Source organism: Dermacentor silvarum, chromosome 2 (genome assembly GCF_013339745.2).
Source record: "Dermacentor silvarum isolate Dsil-2018 chromosome 2, BIME_Dsil_1.4, whole genome shotgun sequence".
NCBI classification, from domain to species: domain Eukaryota; kingdom Metazoa; phylum Arthropoda; class Arachnida; order Ixodida; family Ixodidae; genus Dermacentor; species Dermacentor silvarum.
In genome coordinates, this window is record NC_051155.1 from 256361386 (window position 1) to 256375529 (window position 14144).

Here is a 14144-nt window from a genome sequence, read left to right on the forward strand (position 1 = left end):
GTATGTTGGAGGTTTGGAGAATTCAGGTGTGGGAATTGGTGGAAAGGGTGGAGTAAGCAGATGATGGTCAGCAAGATGTCTGCGTGGACCTCACAGTCTGAACAGCGAACCAGATTCGTCAGTGAAGGCCAGAAGCGAGTTGTACACAGCACGCTTATCGAGTTCGTCCGCTGGTCGGAAACTGGTCTCGTAGTTCGTCGTCCTATGTTATGGGTATTTGTGGCGTGCCTCTTCGTGAGCCCGACATTACCAGAAGAGGCGTGATGTGCGGCAGTCGGGGCACTGATGGTCAAACTGCATCTTCATTATGGGTATCTTTTCTTCCTTTGGGAATACAGGATCTCCAGCGGTCAATGACATCCGGGGTTAGGGCAAAACCGGATTGAAGGCAGTGAAGGAGTACCTGTCCGGTTCTTAATAATCCCGATGGTAGTGGGCAACCATTCACGGGTACTAGTGCATGGATAGCAGCCTTGCGTTCTTGGGCAAGAATTTCCGCGTCTGTACGTCTGTATTGGCTCCAAGGGCGTTCTATTTGCGGTCGATGAGCGGTCATGGGGGGAGGGGGGGGGGGCGGATTGTACTTATTTTACGCACCGCCACCTTGTGTGCCGTCTCATTTCCCTCGATTTCCTGGTACCCATCGAATTGCATCGAATCAAGAAACAGTGCGCCACGTACAGGCGAACCCAAGCGGATGATCGACATGTCCGGAACTTTGTGTCCAGACATGTCGATCATCCGCTTGGTTCGCCTGCACATGGCGCATTGTTCCTTGATTCGATGCGCCAAGCCGTTTATACTGTGACGGTGTTTACATACACGAATTGCTGCTGTGAGTAGGCATACTTGTAGATATCGTTGCCGGGATTGGGATGCTCCTTCTTCACATATTTTATGGCTCGGTAGATGGTCCGGAGCTCGGCTTCAATGACGGAGTGTGATAGAGCCGTTCGCTAACTGGTGTGCCAGTTGTGGAGTCATAAGGCTGGTGGCTCTCCTACGCAACTCTCCATGATACAGTTAACATAGCCCTGTTCTATTTTTCGTGCCGTGGTGTTGCATGCCGATGGTTGTGACACCGAGGCGTCGACATATTTGTGTATGTTGTTTGCCTCTATTTCCCGCACTTTTGGTGCCGTCGAGCGATGACTTTCGGCGATGCTCATCGTTTGGTCCCATGTTTCTTGGTAGAGTTTCGGGCTCCGTTATACGGGCGTCGTGCGGTGGTGCTACATCTTCTGGAATTGGTGAAAGGCAGGCGATATCTTCTTCTGGCATGATGACGCGTAAAAGTGCTCTATCTGGTCTTGTTTTGCACATTCGCGCTCTATGTGCTTCCATCGCGGATTCCATGAGGGCTCGTATTGGAGGCATACCACTGTATCTGCATAGTTCGCCCGCGCCAGTGTGCGTATACAATCCTGTAATGGTCCTCAAGGCTTTCCTGTGCACAGTTTCCAACCTTCTCCACTGCGGAGTTCGCACTGTGTCCCGTATCGAACTCTAGACAGGAGTAGAGACTCGACCAAATGTTTTGCGATTTCCTGCTTCCTGCTCCTGTTCCATGTGCGATGCGGCGGATCAAATGGAGCATGCGGCGCCACGTCTCACTTAAGTCGTTGAGCCATGGATCGGCTGAGCCTTTGCGATCAAAGACAACCCCGAGTATCCTAATGGGTGCGGCGATCGGGTTTCAGGTCTGATCTCTGAAAGAAAGTGCGCAAGATTCCTCTTGTTCCCGCTCGGCGTACGTTACCAGATATATATATATATATATATATTTTTTTTTTGGGGGGGGGGGGAAGAAGTCAACATCCCTGTATTCGAAAGAAATGCATTGGTGATGTCTAGTCCTTGTTGGATAGCTTCCTATTGTTGACGCACTGTGCTCTCGTTGTGCTATTGTTGACACGGTGGGTTTTTTTTTTTTTTTTTTTTTTTTTTTTTTTTTTTTTTTTATGGCAGAGAGACGGCCGGGTCGTCGCCGGGAACTCGCATTGTAAACGTGCGGTTGGATAAAAAGTGATGTTACAAAATTGAAAGTGCGAGTTCCGAGACCTGTATTTTGGACAGCGTCTGTTCGTGGCTGATTGAATCAAAACACGTCTCCAAATCCATACCACGAGAATCCTCGGTCGGTGACCCTTGCGGTGGCTCTTGAGCAGGGTGTGCTTCAGCAGTTGCACACTGTTGTGTGTTCCCATATGTGGTCTGGAGCTGGTCTGAGCGGGATGAAAATGCTCACGGTGTTCTAGGATGTGTGAGATTCTTTCTGTCAGTTTGCAAATAGTTAGGGTAAGTGATATTGGAGGGTTGAAAAAGAGGAATGAACGTGGGTTGACTCTGTGGCGAGTACATGTAGCCTTGACATGGGACGATGAAAGAAGATCCAGACATCCGAAGAAGAAGCCGCTCATCTTGAAGCGCGTAGCGCGGCCAAGCGAGAATCTGCACGTCGGCCGGAGAGCCGATTCGTAATACCGTGCCTAGCAGCACTTAGCATTTCCTAGCAAAACTTAGCCAAGCCTAGTAAAACCTGGAAGAAGCTAGGTCGATCACCACCTCCGCTGTTTACTCCAGCCTTGCACCACTAGTGCAAGCTGCCCACTTTTTGGTAATCAGCGATTAATTACCACGTATCACCCGTCACCTCGTGGTCGCCACCACCGATAACATGTCTCCGAAAGAACAGTCTTTTGCGCGCAAGCGTAAATGGCTCGCCAGTTAAATCGGCGATAGGTTGTTTGAAGCCGCATAGGAAGCGAGCGCCGGAGGAGAAAGGCGGCCTGGAGGAGAGAATCGCACGCCGGGGAAAGCACGATGAGTGGTTTGTTCTGTCTCACTTAAAACTGTTGCTAATAAGCTGTTTATGTTTTCTCTTCCCCAGCCTAAGGCAACGTGGATTAAAACGCGGGACTCTTTTCAGAAGCGCTCTCAGTTGTGCGCGCTTTGCCTCCGTAGCTTTCCCTTCATTGCCACAGAAAGTTGTCCGCGAGTATAGAGGAAAGCCTAGGTGACGTTGAGCGAAGCGGGGAGGGAGAAAACATGCGAAGCGCCGCGCGGACGAGTAGGGTAGGCTGAGGCACGCTGGGTTGACCTCCTCTGGCAGTTGCTACGGGTGCTGTGTGCGGAATGCGCTCACTGGGTTTGTTTGGTAATGAAACAAGCTGACTGAAGTGAACTTACGATGTATTGCCCTCTTATGCTACATTTTTGCTCGAATCGCACTAAAGATTTCTACTACACGTGGAAGCAGCGCGAAACACAGTTTCTGTTCCGGTACATGCATCTATGCTGTTTATTGTGGTGTTCGGAGTATTATCTTGGCGCTGCTGTTGTGCAGCACAGCTTTCTGCTATTCTTGTCCTGGTTATAAAGATGCCTGTACTCCTGTACAAGGAGGTTAAAGTAGCTAGTTACTGTGCCTCTACCTCGCCACTTGTACGCATGCGTTACTAACTCATTTTTCCGTTTTCGCGGGTTCGAATCCCGCCTCGGCAAGAAACTTTATTTTCTTTTCTTGGTAGTTTCTTTATACGAACCACAAATTACGGCTGACTTAAACAGTTTCCCCGTTAAAACGTAGAATTTTAGCAGAAGGATGTTTCTACACCTCCATGAACATTGGGAAAATAATTCAAAATTATGTTAAGATCATTTACGACTACGCTACAGCCACGGAACAAACAGACATTAAATGATATGTGCGTACAAGCAGCGGCTGACAGACGACGAGATGCGTCATCCACATTATCGGGTCCAGCCAGTGTCCGCCAGGCGGCGACTCCACTCAATCTCGCGGCCAATTAGCGGCGAGAAGTTGGAGTGGCGCCCTCCCGTGAGTGACGTCACGACCAGGACGCCGCTCGCTACCGCTCGCTCGACTGCCGCGCGCGCTCGTTCGCTTCGTGCGTAGTTCAGACAACAGCGTAGTTCAGACAAAAGCGTAGTTCAGACAACAGATCCAGCAACAACAGAGAGGCCTGAGAGATCAAAATTTAGCATAGAAAGCTTTTATTGGAAAAAGGCAGCAGAAAATGTCCCTAACAACACGGCAGCAGGACCCCATGAAATCCCAATACAGCTAATCAAAAACCTCGGTCCAAAAAGCAAGGCACTGCTGACTAATGCCATAGAGCAAGTGATTAGAACAAAGAATATTCCCGTTGGATGGCGTGAAAGCAAGATGAATCTCATCTACAAAGGCAAAGGAGATAAGGATAAGACGAGCTCGTACAGGCCAGTTAAAGTAACGTCGGTGATATATAGACTGGCAATGCAAGCCATAAAATTAGAACTGTCGAAGTGGGTGGAAGAAAACGGTGTATTGGGGGAACTACAGAATGGGTTCAGGCCAGGCAGACGCTTAGAAGACAATATGTTTGTACTAACTCAGTGCATAGAGATTTCAGTAGCCCAGAAAAGACCTTTATGGATAGCATTTCTAGATATTAAAGGAGCTTATGACAACGTAGACAGGGAATTGTTGTGGGATATTCTTCACTACGAAGGCATAGATGACGATTTCGTGGAGCTGCTGAGGGAGATATATCGAGACAACCAAGTACAAGTGGCATGGGAAGGCCGAAAAGGAAATGAAATGGTGGGAATTCACCAAGGATTGAAGCAAGGATGCCCTCTGTCACCATTGTTGTTCACGCTTTACGTCAAGGGCATAGAAAGACGACTGGAAAACAGCGAATTAGGTTTTGATTTATCCTACATGCGTAATGGACAAATGGTGCAACAGAAGGTCCCTGGACTGATGTACGCAGACGACATTGTGCTACTAGCGGACAATAAAAAAGATTTACAGATACTTGCGAATATCTGTGGGAACGCAGCGACAAATCTAGGCCTTAAGTTTAGCACAGAGAAATCAGGGATTATGATCTTTAATGAACACACGAGTAACTTCGTAGTGTCAATTCAACAGCAAGTAATACCCATAGTGAAGCAATATAAGTACCTCGGCGTACACATAAACGAAGGAAAGAATTACTCAAGCAACCACCAAGATAATCTGAAAATAAAGGGGAAGCGGAATGCAGCAATAATGAAACACAGAGCACTGTGGGGCCACAATAAGTATGAGGTGGTGCGTGGAATCTGGAAAGGAGTAATGGTGCCAGCGCTAACATTCGCAAATGCCATTATATGCTTAAAATCGGATATATTGGCGGGTTTGGAAGTTAACCAAAGATCAGTAGGCCGGTTGGCTTTGGAAGCACACGGTAATACGACAAATGAGGCAGTGCATGGTGACATGGGTTGGGCCTCTTTTGAAGTCAGAGAAGCACAAAGCAAAATTAGTTTTGAAGAAAGGCTCAGGAACATGGATGAAAATAAATGGGCGGCTAAAGTGCACAAGTATCTCTACATGAAAAGCGTGGACACAGAATGGAGGAAGAGGTCAAGGAAGTTGGCAACCAAGTACAGGATAATCGAAACTGTAAATAGACAACCAGGGGTCATCAGAAAGAAAGTGAGAGAAATAGAGACCGTGAATTGGATGCAAAGAATGGAAACAAAAAGGACAATGGAGATTTACAAGAATGAGAAGAAAGAAATTAGAAGGGAAAATCTGTACGATAACACAAAGGGCAGTGCCTTGCTATTTGAGGCTCGAGCCGGTTGCCTAAGGACGAAAACATATCGGAACAAATATTCGGAACTAGATGAGACATGTGCATGCTGCAGTAAAGATCCAGAGACCACTCAGCACATCCTAATGGAATGCGACGGGGTCCACCCAGCGAGAACCGTAGGTAACGTGCAACTCCCAGAAGCGCTTGGGTTTAAAGTGGAAGGAAACATAAACAGATCAGCCGTAGAGATCAGCAAGAGACGATTAGAGTACTGGTGGAAGAAAAGCAGGGAAAAAATGGATACGAACTCATCTCTTAAAATCATAGGCAGCGGTACAAGGTAAATTTTTGAAAAAGAAAAATAATGAGAGGTATACAAAAATGCCAGATAAAGAACATGTATAGTATACCTGATTAAATCAAGCAGGCTAGGTGACTATTTGTCGCCGCCCCGTTTCAAAGGGGATGCCAATAAATCATCATCATCATCATCGTGCATGCTCAGTGTATGAGGCGCGCAAGCCATACTTCCTGAATGATGTTTTGGCTGCTTTCCGCTGTCACGCCTAAAGTGCAGTCTCTTTCGAAACTGGGTGAATCATGAACATTTGCTGCTTGGATATCGAAGCTATATAGAGTTACAGGGATTGCTGCTTTTGAAACGCAGAGTTGCGCCGTGTCTGTTCATAAATGTTGCGTAAAATAATGTCTGCAAATTCAGTATGGAAAATTTTGATTGTGCGATGCTTCACTCCAAACTTAACATTCCTTTAGTACTTAGTTATGACATACATTTCGTTGTACATGGAACTGGTATTTGGTGGCAGCTTTATATATAAATCAGTATGTTAGAATAGGATACTGCCTGCGATGCTTTCGTCAAGCTTCTTATTGCTCTGTTGAGTTGTTCTACTCAATTGTGGGCGCAGCAGTAATGCATATAAACAAGTTAGGCGCGTATGTATTAAGAAAAAAATTTGAAGGACGCTTAAGTTTCGCCTTTAAATGTAGAACGCGATAGCGTTATCGGGACCCGTTCGCATCGCATCGTTCGCATTCCATCGTTCGCATACGGCAAGTAGGCTTCATTCACTGCAACACTGAACGTGGGAAAGCCAGCTTACAAAGACCAAGCTTACACCGATACAATTAAAGTCAGCTTCATTTTTAAACAGAAATGAATTGCTGGAAAGACGTTTTTCCAGGGTCAATATAAGTGGTGTTATATTAAAATGTAAATGCCCTAGCACCTTTTTTATTATTTTATTATTAATTGTTTGCTAATGCCCCGATGCGCGCGCGTGTCCAAAACGAATTAGCAGGCGAAGTCCCAATTTGACCTGCCTAGGATGCGAGCGCCATCTGGATATCATTTCCGCAAGTACCCAAACGTGTAGCTGTAGGTCTGGTAGAAATGCTGGAAAATGGGGTTGAGTTTTCTCGTAGCAGAATTAGGTTTTCTCGTACATTCAAATTACAATCCGACGCCGATTGGTAAACAGTCCGATGGCGAATCCGACGCGAATGGTAAATTCGTACTTTACCATTTGTCTGAAGGATTTCACGGTGAGAAATTCAAATTTTGTTCAACAAAACCTTGCACCACGTGGAGGGCCTGCGCGGTCGAGCTGGTTGGGGTAGTTGGGATGATTTTATCCGCCACCAAGCCGACATCGCACGCCGGTTGCCGACGCCGGATTTTCTGCGACACGGGGCCCTTAACGCGGTCGCGTTAAAATTTGCTACTGCTTTCGCCTTTCTCCGAAGAAAAACACTCTACATTAGAGAACTGCACGGGCTGAATTTTTCAGCCCCGGCCCGATTTTACACTGGGCTATCCGCCCGAGCCCGACCAAAAGTTTTATGGCGAGACCCGGGCCCAGCCCGGGCCCGGAAATATTCTACGTTACCCGCCCGGCCCTCGACCCCTTTACCATAGGCCCGAGCCCGGCCCTAGCCCGGCACGAAATCGGCCCGAACCCGCTCCGACGCCTAAAAAGGCCACGGAGCTAGTGGCATTAAAAAATAAAATAAAGAAGAGAATGAAAAGAATTTATTCTTAAAGCATAAATACATGTGATGTGCAATTATGAACATCATTTGAGCGGTCTGAACTCAAATACCAGCGCGAGAAGTGGTACGAATGACCCTGCCGAGCAGTACCGCCAGCAGTTTCCAACGGCGCGACTTTGATGCGGCCCAATCCACTTCTATCGCAGCGCCGCCACAGTTTTTTTCCACGTCGGGCGCCTTATTGCAAAGCATGCGCCGCCCCAGCCGCTCGTCCCACTCAACCGTATTCTAGTACACTATACCCGAAGCGCAGCCTAGAGCACTGCACGGGCTCGGGCTTACCCGAAAGCCCGAGCCCGGCCCGGCCCGTGGGCCGGGCCGGGCCAGGTAGCACAGTTTTTTCACGGGCTCGGGCCGGGCTCGGGCACGGCGTGTGCTTTTTGACTCGGGCCCGGGCCGGGCTCGGGCTTTCTGGTGGTGTGCATGTAATGTGCAGCGAGTTATTCTCGGGTGTCTGAACTCTGAAAAACATTATTTTTCGGTCTCGGGCCGGGTTCGGGCCGGTTTTGAGTCGGGCTTGGGCCGGGCTCGGGCCTAAGGTAAAGGGGTGGCGGGCCGGGCCGGGCGGGTAACGTAGATTATTTCCGGGCCCGGGCCGGGCCCGGGTCTCGCCATAAAAATTTTGATCGGGCTCGGGCGGGCCGCCCAACGTAAAAACGGGCCCGGGTCGGGCCCGGGCTGAAAAAATCGGCCCGTGCAGTGCTCTAGCGCAGCCACGACCGGTGGTGAGCGCAGCGCATGGATGGAGTAAATGGATAAAGAAAGCTTCTTGTTCCTCCATGGTGCAGCGTAATGCGCTGCTCCGAGGCGGCCGGTTGAGAACATGCGTGCAATCATGGATGGACGCAGTGCCATATTTGAGCCGCGTGACGAATTATCTTATCTTACCAGTCATCGTTTTACCAATTTGCCTTTGAAGAATCAGCAAGTCGCGAACACGCTTACACTGCGCTGAAAGCATTAATTACATTGATTTAGGTAATACGAAAGAAGAATGGTAACCGAGGGGCTCGATTTTATTAGTCATAACCACATAAAGCCAACAGACAACGAAGCCAAGGAAAGCATCGGGGAACTTAAGTGTAGTTGAAATTGTAATGTAGAAAATAATGGAGAAAAGGGAAATGAAAGTGGACGAAAAGATAACTTGTCGCCGGCGGGAGCCGAAACCGCAACCTCCGCATTACGCGGAGTAAGGAATACAATGGCATCTATTGGTTTGAGGCGACTTTGGTCTTTCTGGAGTTTTACATTCTGTTCAGCGGAAAATACGATGGAAGAAGAAAAGGAAGCACACAGGAGTAGCACTGCTAGCTTCCAGCTGAGCCGAGGCAACAGGTTTTTCAGAGTCGAGACGCGCGAGGATAACTCGCTGCACGTTACGTGCACACCACCAGAAAGTTAGAGCTCGGTCCGGGCCCGCGTCGAAATACCCGAGCCCGGCCCGGGCCCGGGTCAAAAAGTCCATGCCGTGCCCGAGCCCGGCCGGAGCCCGTGAAAAAACTGTCCTACCCGGCCCACGGCCTGGGCCGCGCCAGGGGTTTTCGGGTAAGCCCGAGCCCGTGCAGTGCTCTATTCTACATATGGCTGCTAACACGACTGCGCTTCATGTATGCATAGCAATCACCTAAAAGAAAAGGGTCGTGGTTAAAATTAAGAGCCATGCCTTTACACGCGATGTAATGTTTCATAGTGGCCTGAAGCGGTCTTTATCGACAATATGGCAGACACCTCCCGCAATGGAAGCAACCGACTAACGTCATGGCGTTATGGCGGGGCACGCATTGTTCGCGAAACCCATCCGTTCACTCCAACTTCCAATTGAAACCATGACGTTTACAGCGCCAATTGGAATACCTATAATGTACTCGAGGCACCAGAGTGTAGCTTCGGCTGCATGGAAGATGAAACTACCGTCTGCATGACGATATCTCGAATCACAATGGTGTTTAATTATACGAACTAAGAACTATGCGCTGCGTCAGTAGATAACCCTCGTATACCCGCCTCATAAAGAAGACACTATATATGCAAGCCTCATATGAATTCCCTCGATTTTTGACCTCCTTCGGTGAATGCTGACATTTTCTGTGTGTCCCATGCCACTAAAGAATGAAACTTCGGCTTCTTGCTGGCTGCAGTCATATGGTCTAAAAGGCACCCGAAAAGTTGGGCCGTGTCAGTTTCTCAAGCAGATCGGTTCCCTAAGCAACAAGCAGCGCTAAATGGTTGAACTGCGTAGAGCGTGTAGCACTGAAGAGAGAACAAATATTGGTCCAAGCCTCTTTGTGCGCGGCAACCAGCTTAAAGCCTCAATTAGCTTTACTTAAATTACCGCCGCTTAAAATTAAACGGTTAAGAACAGCCTAATTTTGAGGAGCAGTTCAAGAAGCAAACGGTACTGCAGAATCTATACTGATGTGTTGTTTAGTCCTCTTGCTACTGCCGAACGCTTCTTCGAATAAATGCAAAAATTCAATATTTTGCGAGTCAACAGCTCGTCGTCAGCAAACAAGATCTAGCGGGTTAAAATCAAGGTTAATGTTGTAGAAGTCATATATAGCCAGCATTTGTTACATTATTGTTGCACCACGGAAAGTATGGTCGCTTAACTAGATTGTTCTATGGTATGTTTTCGCGTTTACGCTTTTATTATCCATATGAGCTACCGCTGCAGAGTGTAGAACTGCGCATGAAAAACCCACACCGCTCTGGACTGACCTCGGTTGGCCGGCACTGTAACGTTGCCTTTGAGAAATATATTGTCGTCTATGAAATAAGCTCTTGCAATAAATTTTGACGAACGAACCCATCGTCAAAATATATTTAAGAGGACTGTCATAAGTGTACCAGCATAGGGAACGAAAGCGAACAAACTGAAATGTTGCAGAAGGCGCATGGACGCAGCCCGAACTGTAGCAGACGACAGGCGCAAATCCTTGCTATGACGTCATGCGAGTGGCGCTCGCAGCGCCGCTTTTGTTCGTTCTCGGGGTTAATAGCTTGTCTGAGAAGCCTGGTAGTCGAGTACGGAAATACACGCAGAAAGTTGTAATCCTGACGAACGATGGAGAGTTGAACAAGGAAAATTTGATGAAAGAACTAGAAATTTGTAATAAAGTGTTATGCGGGGGGAAACACTTTTCTTGCTTACCGATTTTACCTGTATGTTCATTTATCATACCTACATTATATTTTTGTTAATTTTCTGGTACCTTCATGCTTTGCTATAGCGATTATTAGGCTTTCTCTCTAGAACGCGTAAACGCGCACTGCTTCTCTGCTTCAGATAATTGTGCGCTGTTTTTAAACGTTAGATAATGAGATAGCAACTTGTTTTATCGACAAATCACTTCGTATACGGCTTTTGGAATACCAGACGCCACGTTATGACTCACTGCGACGTGGTGTCTGGCACTATTGCTCTATGGCGGACAACAACGTTTAGGTCTCGTTTAGGTATATACTGTAACGTGAATACCCTGCATTTGTTTCGTTTTGCAGACCGTCAAAGAAGGCGCAGAGACAACAATATACCTTGCCGTTTCCGAGGAAGTTGAGAACGTGAGCGGGAAGTATTTCAAAGACTGCGCCCCCACCTTTGCTGTACCGTGGGCTACGAACGCGGTCGCGGCGAAGAAGCTGTACGAAGAGTCCATCAGAATGACGCAGATCAAGGAAGTCATCTGAAAGGAAGACATCTCAACGCTCGAAGAAAGCGGGACTTTCTTGTTATCACCTGCTGCGCTTATTGCTGTCGATCTCAGTCACCTTCCTCCATGGGGGACCAGCTGTGACCCGCAGGAGCAGCGACGGCTGATCCAGTGAGCACGCGCCACCCTGCGAGGAAGATGCCTAATAAAAATAAATGTTTCTCTCTCAGCATCAGAATGCACGCACCAGAATGTACGCAATATACAAGTACTCACTATACACGCACATGATAAGGAGGCGTCAAAAAAAGAACGAAAAAAAAAACACTAATTGCGATTCAGCTGCAAATTCGCCCAATTTGGTCTGTATAGGTGGAGCTGAAGTTCTACTGTTGCTGTTAATTGGTATGTAACGCAGCAGTGGACGAAGGCCAGAATGGGATCTGTGAGAACTGAAGTATAACAGATGCAAAACCCAGCGAATATATATATATATATATATATATATATATATATATATATATATATTAGGGGTGGGAATCTCATGACATCTCCGTCACACAGCCCATTAAATTAGAGGCATTTTTCTCGCATAATATAAACTTTTTTTTCCTCATTCTTAAACGACCATGCGTGAAGTCGAGGCGCTGAAGGCTGCGTAGCGTGTCCTTTCGCCCAGCTTCCGAATATATGAGAATTCGATCGTATTCGCAAAACAGTTATTGCGTAACAGTTTCCTATTTGGCTGGCTTCAAGGCAAGCTGCGCCACTCGGTCTTTTTTGTACGCATGAGTGGTGCGAGCAATTGTAATCGAAGGTGGTCGGTCTGTTACGAATGTCTCTTGCGAATGAAAAGCTTCGTGAATTCGGCCCCTGTTTCATCCTAGCTACAAAGAAACTGCAGTGGTAACGCCCAGTGTCACCTGTCAAGACAATCGCAGGACGAACAAGTAGATTGCGCATAAATGTCGGTCTTTCAATGCCAATCAGACAAGAAGGCTGCACACCCAGCGTGAGTCACAGGAATGTCGAGTGGCCAGACACGTGATATATAGTGTGAAAATGCGCACGGGACTGCGCTCAACGATTCGGTACGGTAGGTATAGGACGGCCGAGAATAACTTGAATGCTGCGAGTAAGAAACTTCCACCGATGAACTAACCCTAATTAATTGACAGCTGCGGCAAAATTTCACTTCGGCTAAATTTTTTATAAATGTGCACCGCTGAAGCAATATTGGCAAAGCCGCAGGACTGGTAATCGCATAGTTTCCTCGTTAGCATCCTTTAACTAAGCAGACGAAGCGTGCTGGTCTCAGCACGCTGACTCCGAGATTTTTCGATTATGAGTCCCGGACAAACTGCTTGGCACTGCTGTGCCGCATTCGATTTTGCTCGGACAGCTTCAGAAGCTCCGGCCTCTAGTCCGAGAGTTTGCAAGAAGGGCGTTCGTTTTCTCACGGACCGGAAGTTCCGGAGTTACCGCGGACTGTCGCAGCGGTCAGCAGGTTTTTTGCTCGGACAAGCAGCTAGCCGACGACGGCTGTCTGAAAAAGGTGCGGGCGGCGTCTGCTTCCATGTTAAGAAAGATGCCGTGTGTGTACATAGCGCGTTCCAGACGGCAAATATTGCGCACTGGGATATCACGCCTCTCACATCGGTGATTCGTGTGTCATTATGCCAGCTTTTCATGAGCCATGTAATTCTGCAGCTTTTGTCTTTGTGTGTGTGTTTTTAAGAGACAATTGCACAGCGATCAGGCGCACATGCTTGCTTTTCTTGGTGCACTTCGCGAGATCTGTTACGCACATTACTACACGTGTAGTAAACATGTGGATCTCGACTTTCAGCTAAATGGTGTGCGAAGAAGCATATCCTACTGCATACGTAACTGTTTCTCGCCGGTAGCTGGGATGCAATACAATTTCGCCGATTGCTGTTAAACTATGTTGACCTCTTCTGTTACCAAGTTCGAGCGCTCGCTTTCTGACTTGCAATTGTTCAAGATCCGAGCCATACTCCTGTTTGGACGTGGAGAAATTAATGGATGACTTGAACAACAAATACATCAAGATGGAGAAGAGCAAGGATCGGCCGGGACCGTACCGAGGCCTTCCCAACGAGAAATTGGACAAGCCCTTTACGGGCCCGGAACTAAGAATTGCCATAGCAGAGAGCAACCAGAAGAGCGCTGCGGGGCCGGACGCCATCACGTATCGACTACTGAACAACTTGTGCGACAGAGCGAGAGCAGAGCTCCTCAGGCACATGAATGAGACCTGGGAAAGCGGCAAACTGCCAAGAAGCTGGAAGGAGGCAGAGGTTAGGTTCATTCCAGAACCGGGAAAACCCCCGCACATCGGCAATTGGAGACCCATCTCCCTCACGTCCTGCGTGGGCAAGGTGATGGAAAGGATGGTGTTAAATAGACTACAGAGACACTTGGACAGAACCAACCGAATGCCGGACACCATGTTTGGTTTCCGAAAGTACCTGAGCACGCAGGACGTGCTCATACAGATCAAAGAAGAGGTCATGAAACAGGCCTGAGGAATTCGCCACGCGCCATATTGGCGCTTGACCTCAAGGGAGCATTTAACAACGTCTCCCACGTTAGCATCCTGACCAACCTCCAGAGCACTGGCTGTGAAGAACTGGCGTATAACTACGTACGAGGTTTCCTAACAGATCGGAAAGCAAGAATCAGAGTGGGGGAGGAAGTATCCCCGCTTATCGAGTTGGGCAGTAGGGGGACCCCTCAAGGCACGGTCCTTTCGTCCCTGTTGTTCAACATATGGCACTCCTGCGCCTGCCCAAGGCGCTCGAGG

General features: G+C 48.0%; 1 protein-coding gene across 1 annotated transcript in view; it reads left to right on the forward strand.

Moving 5' to 3' along the window:
• LOC119440809 (retinol dehydrogenase 12) overlaps positions 1–11512 on the forward strand; it is a 231689-nt gene extending 220177 nt beyond the window's left edge. The window contains exon 7 of the mRNA XM_049663062.1: positions 11162–11512. Coding sequence (XP_049519019.1) covers positions 11162–11354 — 193 coding nt within the window. The 3' untranslated portion in view covers positions 11355–11512. The remainder of the gene's footprint in view (positions 1–11161) is intronic.
• Positions 11513–14144: the final 2632 nt, after the last annotated feature.